The 12,394-nt window shown below is 44.3% G+C and overlaps 1 protein-coding gene across 1 annotated transcript; it reads right to left on the bottom strand.

The window, feature by feature from the left end:
* Positions 1-257: 257 nt before the first annotated feature.
* Positions 258-8,684, bottom strand: LOC142368520 (uncharacterized). Its single transcript, XM_075450708.1, has 10 exons — positions 8,349-8,684; positions 8,084-8,185; positions 6,022-6,172; positions 5,805-5,941; positions 4,308-4,534; positions 4,089-4,180; positions 3,846-3,976; positions 3,530-3,774; positions 2,055-2,149; positions 258-1,978 (listed from the first exon to the last, which is right to left on the bottom strand). Exons 1-10 carry the CDS (start codon positions 8,590-8,592, stop codon positions 655-657), a joined length of 2,748 nt encoding a protein of 915 aa, XP_075306823.1. The 5' UTR covers positions 8,593-8,684; the 3' UTR covers positions 258-654.
* Positions 8,685-12,394: the final 3,710 nt, after the last annotated feature.

The raw sequence follows: 12,394 nt of genomic DNA, 5'->3' as shown, positions 1-12,394 counted from the left end.
ACCCAAAGAGCTCAGAGACCCAAAGAGGTCAGAGGCCCAAAGAGCTCAGAGACCCAAAGAGCTCAGAGACCCAAAGAGGTCAAAGACCCAAAGAGCTCAGAGACCCAAAGAGGTCAAAGACCCAAAGAGGTCAAAGACCCAAAGAGCTCAGAGACCCAAAGAGGTCAAAGACCCAAAGAGCTCAGAGACCCAAAGAGATCAGAGACTCAAAGAGGTCAGAGACCCAAAGAGGTCAGAGACCCAAAGAGCTCAGAGACCCAAAGAGGTCAGAGACCCAAAGAGTTCAGAGACCCAAAGAGCTCAGAGACCCAAAGAGCTCAGAGACCCAAAGAGGTCAGAGACCCAAAGAGCTCAGAGACCCAAAGAGCTCAGAGACCCAAAGAGCTCAGAGACCCAAAGAGCTCAAAGACCCAAAGAGCTCAAAGACCCAAAGAGGTCAGAGACCCAAAGAGGTCAAAGACCCAAAGAGCTCAGAGACCCAAAGAGGTCACTGACTCACAGGAACAAAACATTTTGTTCACATTCGATTGGACGATATTTTCAAGACATTGGCGCCCAACGGATGGAGGTGAACCCAGCCGAGCTGAGCCGTCGTCTTCATATAAAAGTCAGGATAGAGTTCAGCGACCTCCCGCCTGCTTCCTGGCCGCTGGTTCAGGACGTGGACGCCTCCAGGGCGGAGCCCCCTCCCGTGGACGCATCCAGGGCGGAGCCCCCTCCCGTGGACGCATCCAGGGCGGAGCCTCCTCCCGTGGACGCCTCCAGGGCGGAGCCTCCGTCCGCCTGGTGGCTCCTCAGGTGGGTCTTCAGGCAGTGGCTCTGGGTGAAGGCCTTGTCGCACATGCTGCACTTGTAGGGCCGCTCGCCGTTGTGCGTCCTCATGTGCACGGTCAGGTGCTCCTGGCGAGAACACGCCTTCCCGCAGACGCCGCAGGTGAAGCGCTTGATGCCCAGGTGGCTCCGGACGTGGCTGTTCAGGGTGCTCCTGAGCTTGAAGAAGCGGCCGCACTCGGAGCAGCCGTACGGCGCCTCGCCGGTGTGGACGCGCATGTGCTTCTTCAGCTCGCCGTTGCTCAGGAAGCCCTTGCTGCAGACCCCGCAGACGATGGGCCGCTCGCCGCTGTGCGTCTTCATGTGCACCGTCAGGGTGGAGTTGGTGATGAAGGTCTTGCAGCACACGTGGCAGAGGTACGGCCGCTCGCGGTCCGTGTGGATCTTCTGGTGCGCCTTCAGCGTGCTGGGCAGCTTGAAGCGCTTCCCGCAGACCTCGCAGCCGTAGCGCCGCTCGCCCGAGTGCGTCAGCTTGTGGCGGGTCAGCGAGCGGAGGTCGTAGAGGCTCCGCCCACAGATGTTGCAGTGGTACCCATCCCGGCCGGCGTGGCTCTTCCTGTGGGCGCGGAGCTGCGCGTTCAGGCCGAAGGACTTGGGGCAGAGCTCGCACTTGTGCGGCCTGTCGGCCACGTGGATCCAGCGGTGGATGCTCAGCGCGGACGTGTTGGCGAACGTCTTGCTGCAGACGCCACACTTAAAGGGCCGGTTCCCCGTGTGCATGGACGTGTGGTTGCTGAGGCCGACGGCGGTCAGGAAGGACTTCCCGCAGTAGGAGCAGTCGTGCGTTTTCTGGTAGTTCTTCAGGTGTGCCCTCAGCTCCTCGGAGGACGGAAAGCTTTCGCCACACACGCCGCAGACGGCGGGCGCCTCGGCCACGTGGCTCCAGGAGTGTTTGATCAGGCTGCCCGGGGTCCGGTACGCCACCCCGCACACCCTGCAGGGCGTCCTCCTGCTCTCCGCCGCCGGCCCTCGCCTTTTGGCCCGCCGTGGCAGCTGAGAGTCGGGGTCGGGTTTCCAGTCGTCGTCGCCCTCTGGAGCTTCGTTCCCATCGTGGTCGTCGCTCAGGTCCCCCTCTGATGCACTGCGGTCTGCGCTCGGGTTCGCCCGTTTGGATGTTGAGCTGCGGGCTGGAACTGCGCCGGCGGCGCTGCAGAGGAGGAACACACTTCAGCTCATCGGACCATCAAACCTCAGAGGCTCAGAGCCGCTCAGCTGATAATTACCTTGACTGGAGACCGGCTTCACTTCCCATCGGCACCGCCTCCGAGGACAGAAGCTCGTCCTTCTCCTCTGCCGTCTCCTCTTCATCGTCTCCCGTCTGCAAGAGTTTCATTTCAAAGTTAAAGTGAGAAAAAATGAGCTAAAAGCTTCTCTCAACCTCATCAAATGAAAAACAGACAGAAATGTAGATTTAAATATAATATTTGATGTTGTTGAATGTGGCGCTAAAGTAACACGTCGCTGCAAACTGAAACAGTATGAGCTAACACAGAATCCTTTCAGCACATGTGAGCTAACACGCTAACACAGAATCCTTTCAGCACATGTGAGCTAACACGCTAACACAGAACCCTTTCAGCACATGTGAGCTAACACGCTAACACAGAATCCTTTCAGCACATATGAGCTACCACGCTAACACAGAACCCTTTCAGCACATATGAGCTAACACGCTAACACAGAACCCTTTCAGCACATATGAGCTAACACGCTAACACAGAACCCTTTCAGCACATATGAGCTAACACAGAACCCTTTCAGCACATATGAGCTAACACGCTAACACAGAACCCTTTCAGCACATATAAGCTAACACGCTAACACAGAACCCTTTCAGCACATATGAGCTAACACAGAACCCTTTCAGCACATATGAGCTAACACGCTAACACAGAACCCTTTCAGCACATATAAGCTAACACGCTAACACAGAACCCTTTCAGCACATATGAGCTAACACGCTAACACAGAACCCTTTCAGCACATATGAGCTAACACGCTAACACAGAACCCTTTCAGCACATATGAGCTAACACAGAACCCTTTCAGCACATATGAGCTAACACGCTAACACAGAACCCTTTCAGCACATATAAGCTAACACGCTAACACAGAACCCTTTCAGCACATATGAGCTAACACGCTAACACAGAACCCTTTCAGCACAAATGAGCTAACACGCTAACACAGAATCCTTTCAGCACATATGAGCTAACACGCTAACACAGAACCCTTTCAGCACATATGAGCTAACACGCTAACACAGAACCCTTTCAGCACATATGAGCTAACACGCTAACACAGAACCCTTTCAGCACATATGAGCTAACACGCTAACACAGAACCCTTTCAGCACATATGAGCTAACACGCTAACACAGAACCCTTTCAGCACATATGAGCTAACACGCTAACACAGAACCCTTTCAGCACATATGAGCTAACACGCTAACACAGAACCCTTTCAGCACATATGAGCTAACACGCTAACACAGAACCCTTTCAGCACATATGAGCTAACACGCTAACACAGAACCCTTTCAGCACATATGAGCTAACACGCTAACACAGAACCCTTTCAGCACATATGAGCTAACACGCTAACACAGAACCCTTTCAGCACATATGAGCTAACACGCTAACGCAGAACCCTTTCAGCACATATGAGCTAACACGCTGATACAGAGCCGGCTGCCCACCTTCAGCTTGATGTAGAGGAAAGTCTTCTTAATGCCCGTGCACCTCATGCTCCTGTAGATCTCTTCCGGGGTCAGTGTCTTCACCCTGAGCCTCTGCAGCTTCCTGCTGCGATCCGACTTGAACATGCGAAACTTTGTGTGGTCGTCGGCCAGCTGAGGGAAGGTGGACCTCAGCAGCTTCACGAAGGCGGCCTCTGGCAGAGCGCGGGGACACCTCAGGTCCTGGACCGCCGACTTCTCTAAGGCTGAGAGAGAGGAGTTAACCAGCAGCTGCCTGAGAGCTTCCCCAGCCTCACACTCCCAGGATGCTACTCACCGGCCTCTGTGACCACGTCCGCCTGGGAGTCCTCCAGCAGGCAGATCCTGAGAAAGTGGTGGGTGGGTTCCTCGCCGATCCGCGGTCTGCCCCGCCTCCTCTTGCTGGTCTGATCGCCGCCAGACGCTGACCTGACAGAGGATAAAGTATTTCAAAGCTCTACAACGCCCGAGTGATGGAGGAAATGTCCCAGAGCAGGTACGAGCGCCGGTATTATTCAGTTATTATTCAGTAATTATTCACCCCGTGTTTTCTTCGGTTTGACCGGCACCCGCCGAGGTATCGTCCTCTGGATGAGGACGCTCTGCGCCGCTGCTCTGAGGATCCTCTGCCGTCTGAAAGAAGTTGTAAAACAGCCACTAAAGCATCTCCATGATGACCAAACATCCCACCTGGCCCAAATACTCCCCCCGCCCCCGTCAGTAACTGATACTCTAAACTTTCAGTGCTCGGCCGGCTCACCTTCAGTCGGATGTAGAGCGCCGAGTGTCCCGTGGACTTGAACACCTCCTCCGGAGTCAGACTCTTGACTTGCAGAGGGCGGAGCTTCCTGGTGTTATCGGTTATCAAGAGGTCAAAGGGCTCCCCGGCGGCCAGCTGAGGGAAGGTGGACCTCAGCAGCTGCAGGAAGTCCGACTCCTGCAGACCCCCGGGACACCGCAGGTCCCGGACCGGACTATTCCGGAAGACTGGAGCCAAATAAGAGGAAAATCCTGATTATTTAGAGCTCCAGTTAATACTCACAGCATCCTGCAGCCAAGGCTAATCTCTGAGCAAAACTCACCTTAATGCTGCAAATAAACACATTTAATTAGCTTTATTTAGCCCTGTCAGCATATTTCTGACCCCTTTTAAGATGTTGCCTATTTCCTGCAGTTAATTAGCAGAAGTTACTGGATTATCCTGGGAAATAAACACATTTAATTAGCTTTATTTAGCCCTGTCAGCATATTTCTGACCCCTTTTAAGATGTTGCCTACTTCCTGTAGTTAATTAGCAGAAGTTACTGGATTATCCTGGGATATAAACACATTTAATTAGCTTTATTTAGCCCTGTCAGCATATTTCTGACCCCTTTTAAGATGTTGCCTACTTCCTGTAGTTAATTAGCAGAAGTTACTGGATTATCCTGGGAAATAAACACATTTAATTAGCTTTATTTAGCCCTGTCAGCATATTTCTGACCCCTTTTAGGATGTTGCCTACTTCCTGTAGTTAATTAGCAGAAGTTACTGGATTATCCTGGGAATTAAACACATTTAATTAGCTTTATTTAGCCCTGTCAGCATATTTCTGACCCCTTTTAAGATGTTGCCTACTTCCTGTAGTTAATTAGCAGAAGTTACTGGATTATCCTGGGAAATAAACACATTTAATTAGCTTTATTTTGCCCTGTCAACATATTTATGATCACTTTTAGGATGTTGTCTACTTCCTGTAGTTAATTAGCAGAAGTTACTGTATTATCCTGGGAAATAAACACATTTAATTAGCTTTATTTAGCCCTGTCAGCATATTTCTGACCCCTTTTAAGATGTTGCCTGCTTCCTGCAGTTAATTACCAGAAGTTACTGGATTATCCTGGGAAATAAACACATTTAATTAGCTTTATTTAGCCCTGTCAGCATATTTCTGACCCCTTTTAGGATGTTGCCTATTTCCTGCAGTTAATTAGCAGAAGTTACTGGATTATCCTGGGAAATAAACACATTTAATTAGCTTTATTTAGCCCTGTCAGCATATTTCTGACCCCTTTTAGGATGTTGCCTACTTCCTGCAGTTAATTACTAGAAGTTACTGGATTATCCTGGGAAATAAACACATTTAATTAGCTTTATTTAGCCCTGTCAGCATATTTCTGACCCCTTTTAGGATGTTGCCTACTTCCTGCAGTTAATTAGCAGAAGTTACTGGACTATCCTGGGAAATAAACACGTTTAATTAGCGTTTGAGACGTACCGAGGTTAGAGAGCACCTCGGTCTGAGAGTCCTTCAGAAACCGGACCCTGAAATCCAGGTGGTTCTGTGGGTCGCTGGTCCGATCTTTGCTGGGCCTCCCACGCTTCCTGTGAGACTGAACTCTGGGACTGAACGACCTGCAGGACAACGTCAGAGAGGTTAGAACCGGCCGTCTCACACTCTGTGGTCACAGACCTGATGATGGACGCCGTACAACCTTGAAGGGATTTCATAATCTGGGTCCTTCAGGTCTTCCCGTTTCTGTCTGGAACTCGTTGTCGGTTGAACCAGCAGCTGCTCGGCTTCGTCTTCATCATAAAAGTCATCATCATACCAGAAGAGGCCCAGGCTATCAGTGTCTCCCACACCTCAACAGAACCAAAGGTCACTCTGTTAAGCAGTTATTACAGATAGTACTGCGTAAAAGTCCTGATCCAGCCCTCATTTCTTTATATTTCTACATGAAAACATGTTCAAACATGAACATAAACCCAGAATCTGAGGCAGAAACAGTTCTGAGCAGTTCTGAGCAGCTTTAAAGTGAATATTCTGTCCTTTCAGGCAGCTCCTGTGTCAGGTCTTTGCTAGATTTTTTCCTCTTTCTTAAGGACATCACTTTCAGATCCTGTTCATCTGCTGTAGATAGTTCTTTAGGCCTGACACTTCTTCTTCTGTCCTCCACTTGTCCAGTTTCCTTAAATGTTTTAAGGACACACTGCACACCATGCTGAGATATGCAGAGTTTTCAGCTCACAGCTCTTTGGGAATCACCTTGTTGCTGCAGAAATCCTGTTTTCTGTCTCTCACACTGTGTTATCTTTGCTGTTTTTCACACATGCAGCTAAAGAAATGGGAACAAATCTTAATTCCAGTCTAAAACCCACAAAGAGCTTCTAGATTATTCATTTCTGCTGGCATAAAGCAGTTTAATCATTTAATTTATATTAATTGTTTCATAATTAGTCATTAGGATTTAAATGAGCTTTAAATTGAATCTTTTTTACTTTTTCTTTATGTTGAATAACACATAATTCTTATTATTGTCGGTTTTTTTCCTACTTTTAGACGTGATAACATTAATTTTTTTGGGATTAGGATTTTTTTTAAACTGAATTTCTTATATTAATTTGACTCTTTTGGTAACTGAAAGCAGTTTTAACGTAAATGTACAAAAAAGTTGAAACTATGAAGCTGTTTTTCACAGATGCAGCTAAAGAAATGGGAACAGATGATGTGTCTCTGTGACAGGCTGCTGGGAACAAAGTGCCTAAAGATCCAGTTTAAAACGGCTTCTTTGCTAAGTTGTCTGTTCTGTGTGGACACAACGCTGGTTCATCCCTTGAGTTAGGAGCCTTTTTCCTGCCTGAATGGTTCACAGCTCAGAGTTAAGTGGCTGAACAAAGAAAAAACTGGACTGAAGATGAGGGAAAAGGCAGAAAATGTCCAAAGAAAAACACTGAAAGACCTTCAGAAAGTGTTGAAACTGTTGCTGAAGATCACTTAAGCTGCTTGGATGCAAAATATAAAGAAATAAAAGGCGTCTCATGACCAAAATGCTTCAAAAACCACATAAAAGACTTAATATGGCTGTCAAAGTCATACAAATGTAGTTGGAAATTAATTGTTATGCAAGAAATTATAATTAAATGTCTGTTTCTGTTCATTTTAGGCCACTATTTCAGTAAATTAATGTAAAAAATATCTAATAATTTTTTTTTTGTTGCTCGTCTGACTCCAAATCTGAGGGAATTTTATTCCAGTTTGGTGATATAAAGTCCTGTTTTTCACTTTCACTGGAGGAGAAAAAGGAGCCTTTTTCCTGCCTGAATGGTTCACAGCTCAGAGTTAAGTGGCTTAACAAAGAAAAAACACATTCCTCTGAAGATGCTCAGGTACAAGGACTGAAGATGAGGGAAGAAGCAGAAAGTGTCCAAAGAGAAACTCTGAGAGAGCTTCAGGAAGCTGCAGAACTGATGATCAGGACACTTTAAAGGTTTCAGAAACTTTGGATCATTGGAGGGAAACATAAAGAAATGAGGGCTGATCAGGACATATAATCTTATTTATTCTAACCCTAATAACTGTTTCACAGCTGCTGACTCATGACAGTGTTCAGCTCAACTATAAATCACACAAATAAGCAGCTTTAATAAACTCCTGCTGACAGTAATAAACTTATAAACTTGTCTATATAATAAATATTTATAATAAACGTCTTTATTAGCATCAGGTCTAACCTGTTCTGCCAGGACAACATGTGGCAGAACAGGTAAACACACCTGCTGTCTGCTGTGTGAGCTGCTGCTGCTCCTCCTGCTGCTGCTCCTCCTGGTCCTCGTTCACCACCACCACCTCGTGGCTCTGCAGATCCGGGGCCAGCGCTTTGTTTCCGGCCACAAAGGAACAACATGCCGGTCAGTATTTCTGCTCCGGCTTCACTGAATGATGCTCAGACACACTCTTTACTTTTCTTACCTTAAACTCCCGCAGTGTTCATGTAAGTCATATTAAAGTCAGACACAGTGACCGTGTGCAACCACTGACCTCCTCTGAGCAGTTTGACCTGAGGCTGCAGGAGCTCCATCTGTCTGCTCTGCCGCTCGATCTGCCGCCTGAAGCCCGAAGCCTCCTCCTCATAGTCGGCTACGGTCCTCTCCACCACCGCTAAGATCTCCCGGGCGGCGGTGCTCAGTTTCTCGGTGATGATTCCTCTCAGGATGTCGGTCTTTGACATGTCACCGAGACCGTCCAGCTGCTCGGAGCCGCCTCTGCTCTTCCAGTAAAACATTTTTCTGTTTCTTTTCTCTGTTTTGGGTGCACAACTTTCAGGCACGTTCACGTGAACGGCGCGTTTCCGGGTGCTGGTGCAGTAACAAAATGGCGTCCGTGAAGAAACGACGACTTTGTTCAATCATCCGAAACTTTGATCTTTTCTTTAACTTTTTTTTTTTTATTACTTTAACCCTCATACCTGATTTAAAACACAAATTAATTTCTGAAAAGGGACATTTTTTTTGTCCCATTTTAAAATGACCTAAAAACATCATATATTAATATTTTTTCCCACTTTTTTTTCTCTCATAAATCTTTTAGTCCACTTCAGTTCTGATCATAACTACCACGTTTTCAATTATTTTCAAAAATGTAACCCTTTAAATACTGGTTTATATGATGTAAACACCAATTTTTGTGAAAAAACCCCCACAAAAACTGCTACATTTTCAAAATATGGAATGCAAAATGGAATTGTTGAGTTGGGATAATTATGGTCTGGAATATGTCAATGATTAGCAACAAAATTGTTTTTTAGGGATTTTAAATTTTTTTGTTATGCCTGATTTAAAAAAAAAAAAAAAAAAACTCCTTAATTTCTGAAAAGGAACATTTTTGTCCCCTTTTAAAACGACCTTAAAACATCATATTAATATTTTTTTCAACTTTTTTTCCCATAAACCTTTTATTCCACTTAAGTTCTGATCATAACTACCAAGTTTTCAATTATTTTAAAAAAAATTAACCCTTTGGATGCAAATTTAAACTTTTAAGCCCAAATGTTAAAGGGATAATCCAGAGTAAAATGCACTTTAGGTCAATTTACGGGATGTTGGGAGTACATACGTTGAGTTGACATCAAAATCATGTCATTCGGATGTGTTTTGAGAATTTTGATTTGACCGTTTTTAGCCAAAAGTCGTTAGCCTGGAGGTGAATGGGGCAAATCATGTCACCGCTACAAAACGCTGTTTTTATACCTCTTCTACAGCTCCAAACAACATAACACTTACGTGGTAGTGAGTAGAGGGTCCCTAAAGCCAAACCGAAGTGTCCCGAGGTCTTCATGTGGTCGGATATAGAGTCCAGAATGAATTTAATCAAGCCAGTACCTTTCCGGAAATGTTGCTGGTGCAGCTGGCATCTTCAGCGTAAAGTCCATATAGTAGAGCCGAGTGTGGAGTAACATGCTCTGGAAATTCACAATTTCGTTGCCGTTTTTTTTACAAACATAGTCCAGTATTTCTTTCGAAAGCCAGGATAGGAACAAACACGCACCATAACTCCAAAAGTTTGCTCCGCTGTTTGTTCAACAATCTGCTCACACACCTCTCCTTCTTCTGTGATGGTCACTCCAGTCACGCAAAAGACGTCTTCCATAAACAGGAGGCTAGGTCACACGAGACGTAAGGTCATGTGACATTTTATAAAATCCCAACCTGTTAGTAAGCTAGGCTTTGCTGTTGCAAACAACTTCATTTCACTTTCGAAAGAAATACTCGACTATGTTTGTAAAAAAAAAAATTTCCAGAGCGTGTTACTCCACACTCGGCTCTCTACTATATGGACTTTACGCTGAAGATGCCAGCTGCAGCAGCAACATTTCCGGAAAGGTACTGGCTTGATTAAATTCATTCTGGACTCTATATCCGACCACATGAAGACCTCGGGACACTTCGGTTTGGCTTTAGGGACCCTCTACTCACTACCACGTAAGTGTTATGTTGTTTGGAGCTGTAGAAGAGGTGTAAAAATAGCGTTTTGTAGCGGCGACATGATTTGCCCCTCTGACTTCCAGGCTAACGACTTTTGGCTGAAAACGGTCAAATCAAAATTCTCAAAACACATCAGAATGACATGGTTTTGATGTCAACTCAACGTATGTACTCCCAACATCCCGTAAGTTGACCTAAAGTGCATTTTACTCCGGATTATCCCTTTAAGCCTTTAGGTGGGAGTATTTTCAAAATATGGAATCCAAAGTGGAATTATTGAGTAGGGATAATTATGTCTGGGATATGTCACACACATCAGAACTGAAGTGGAATAAAAGATTTATGGAAAAAAATATTAATATATGATGTTTTTAGCTTGTTTTAAAAGGGGACAAAAATGTCCCTTTTCAGAAATTAAGGAGTTTTTTTTTTTTACACAATGAAAAATTGCATTGTATATGATGTGTGTTTGAAATTTGAAAAAAGTCAAATTCACAACTGGACCAAATATGATGAATATCACTATTTCCAGTGTGAAATTAGAGGACAAAGTACACCCCAAGTGGACAAAAATGTTCCCTATCAGGGATTGGGGTTAACTATGGTGGAAAATATATACATTGAACGGCGGGTTTTTTTTTAAACCTTAAACACAAATTTTCACTCGGAGGTGATATTTGGTGGAACGCCATTTAGATTTAAAGGTTAAAAACGCCCAGAAAAGCGTTATCAGCCAATTTATTTACTCTGTTAAATTAGCAGTAAAACTCGTGATGGGATCTGATGTTAAAACCAAGAAAAAAGAGCTTCAAAGTCCCACCTCAAAGGTTCAGAAAAAGCAGCAGAATTGGAAGTTGAAGAGGCTGAATAAAGAGAAATGGGGCTGGATAATAAGTCTGTCTATATATATATATATATATATATATATATATATATATATATATATATATATATATATATATATATATATATATATATATATATATATATATATATATATATATATAGTAGGGCTGGGCAACGATTAAAATGTTTAATCTAATTAATCACATGATTTCCCTGATTAATCACGATTAATCACATTTGTACGCAAAATCCAAAAATGAATCCAAAAGTAGCGTATAGCCTTTAGCATTTAGCTTTATTTTAAATGTGCTGCCATATGAATGAAAGTGCCATAACATTTGTTGTGCAAACACACTTTTAACATCAGCATCTTTCTGTAGTTTTTATGTAGAAGCCTCGCTCCACTGTCTGTTTCCTTGAATGACTTGCTGCTATCAGTTGTGTGTTTTGCCTTTAAGTGATATTTTAGACTGGAACTACTACGCTGAGAAGACAATTCAACTTGGCAGTGTTTACAGATGACTTTGGTTCTGTCGACTCCGCCGTCTGGAAGAACTTTAACATGAAAATGGCCGAGTAAAAGTTCCGTACCCTTCTCCATGTTTGGTGGATCCGCCGATTACTTTCTTTTCCTGTTCCACAGCAGACAGCAGCAGACTTTTACAAAATAAAAGCCTGGGAGCTACAGACTTTTACTAAATAAAAGCCTGTGAGCTACAGACTTTTACAATAATTAAAAATAATAAAACCTGCGTTAATGCGCAATAAAATATTTATCGGGGTTAAATAATTAGCGAGTTAACGCGATAATGATGAGTTAAATCGCCCAGCCCTAGTTAAAACCAAGAAAAAAGGCTGAATAAAGAGAAATGGGCCTGGATAATAAGTCTGTATGTATATATATATTTATATATAGTAATTTAAAAGTTGGTTGCAAAGATACATAAAAGTAGACAATCACAACATCTGAGCTCAGTAGAGAAAGTGTTTGGTAAACCTTTACTATCATTTCAGTTTTGGCTTCTTTAAAAGTGTTTCCGACTCTTCTGGAAAGTATTTCCACACATTACATCGGTGCAGAATGAACCGTTTTACTCAACCAACAAAATAACTGTGAGAGAAAAAAGAAGTGAGAAAAATGGCAGGTTTATTCATCATCACACGACACTACAGATGAACAAAAAAAAAGTCCAAACAACAGCGCAACATTCAGAATGAGCAGCAGCAGCAAGCTGCTGATAAAAGCCCTGAATTAGG

Source organism: Odontesthes bonariensis, chromosome 19, assembly GCF_027942865.1.
Source record: "Odontesthes bonariensis isolate fOdoBon6 chromosome 19, fOdoBon6.hap1, whole genome shotgun sequence".
Taxonomy (NCBI): domain Eukaryota; kingdom Metazoa; phylum Chordata; class Actinopteri; order Atheriniformes; family Atherinopsidae; genus Odontesthes; species Odontesthes bonariensis.
The sequence above is the reverse complement of the archived record's forward strand: the minus strand, read 5'-3'. Positions and strand labels throughout refer to the sequence as shown.

Bases quoted from the DNA above. Each gene is read 5' to 3' on its own strand.
- LOC142368520 (XM_075450708.1), bottom strand. From the start codon at position 8,592: ATGTTTTACTGGAAGAGCAGAGGCGGCTCCGAGCAGCTGGACGGTCTC. The intron at 5,942-6,021 runs GTTGTACGGCGT...GTTGTCCTGCAG, and splicing joins GATTATGAAATCCCTTCAAG to GTCGTTCAGTCCCAGAGTTC. The intron at 3,977-4,088 runs GTGAATAATTAC...ATCCTCTGTCAG, and splicing joins CAAACCGAAGAAAACACGGG to GTCAGCGTCTGGCGGCGATC.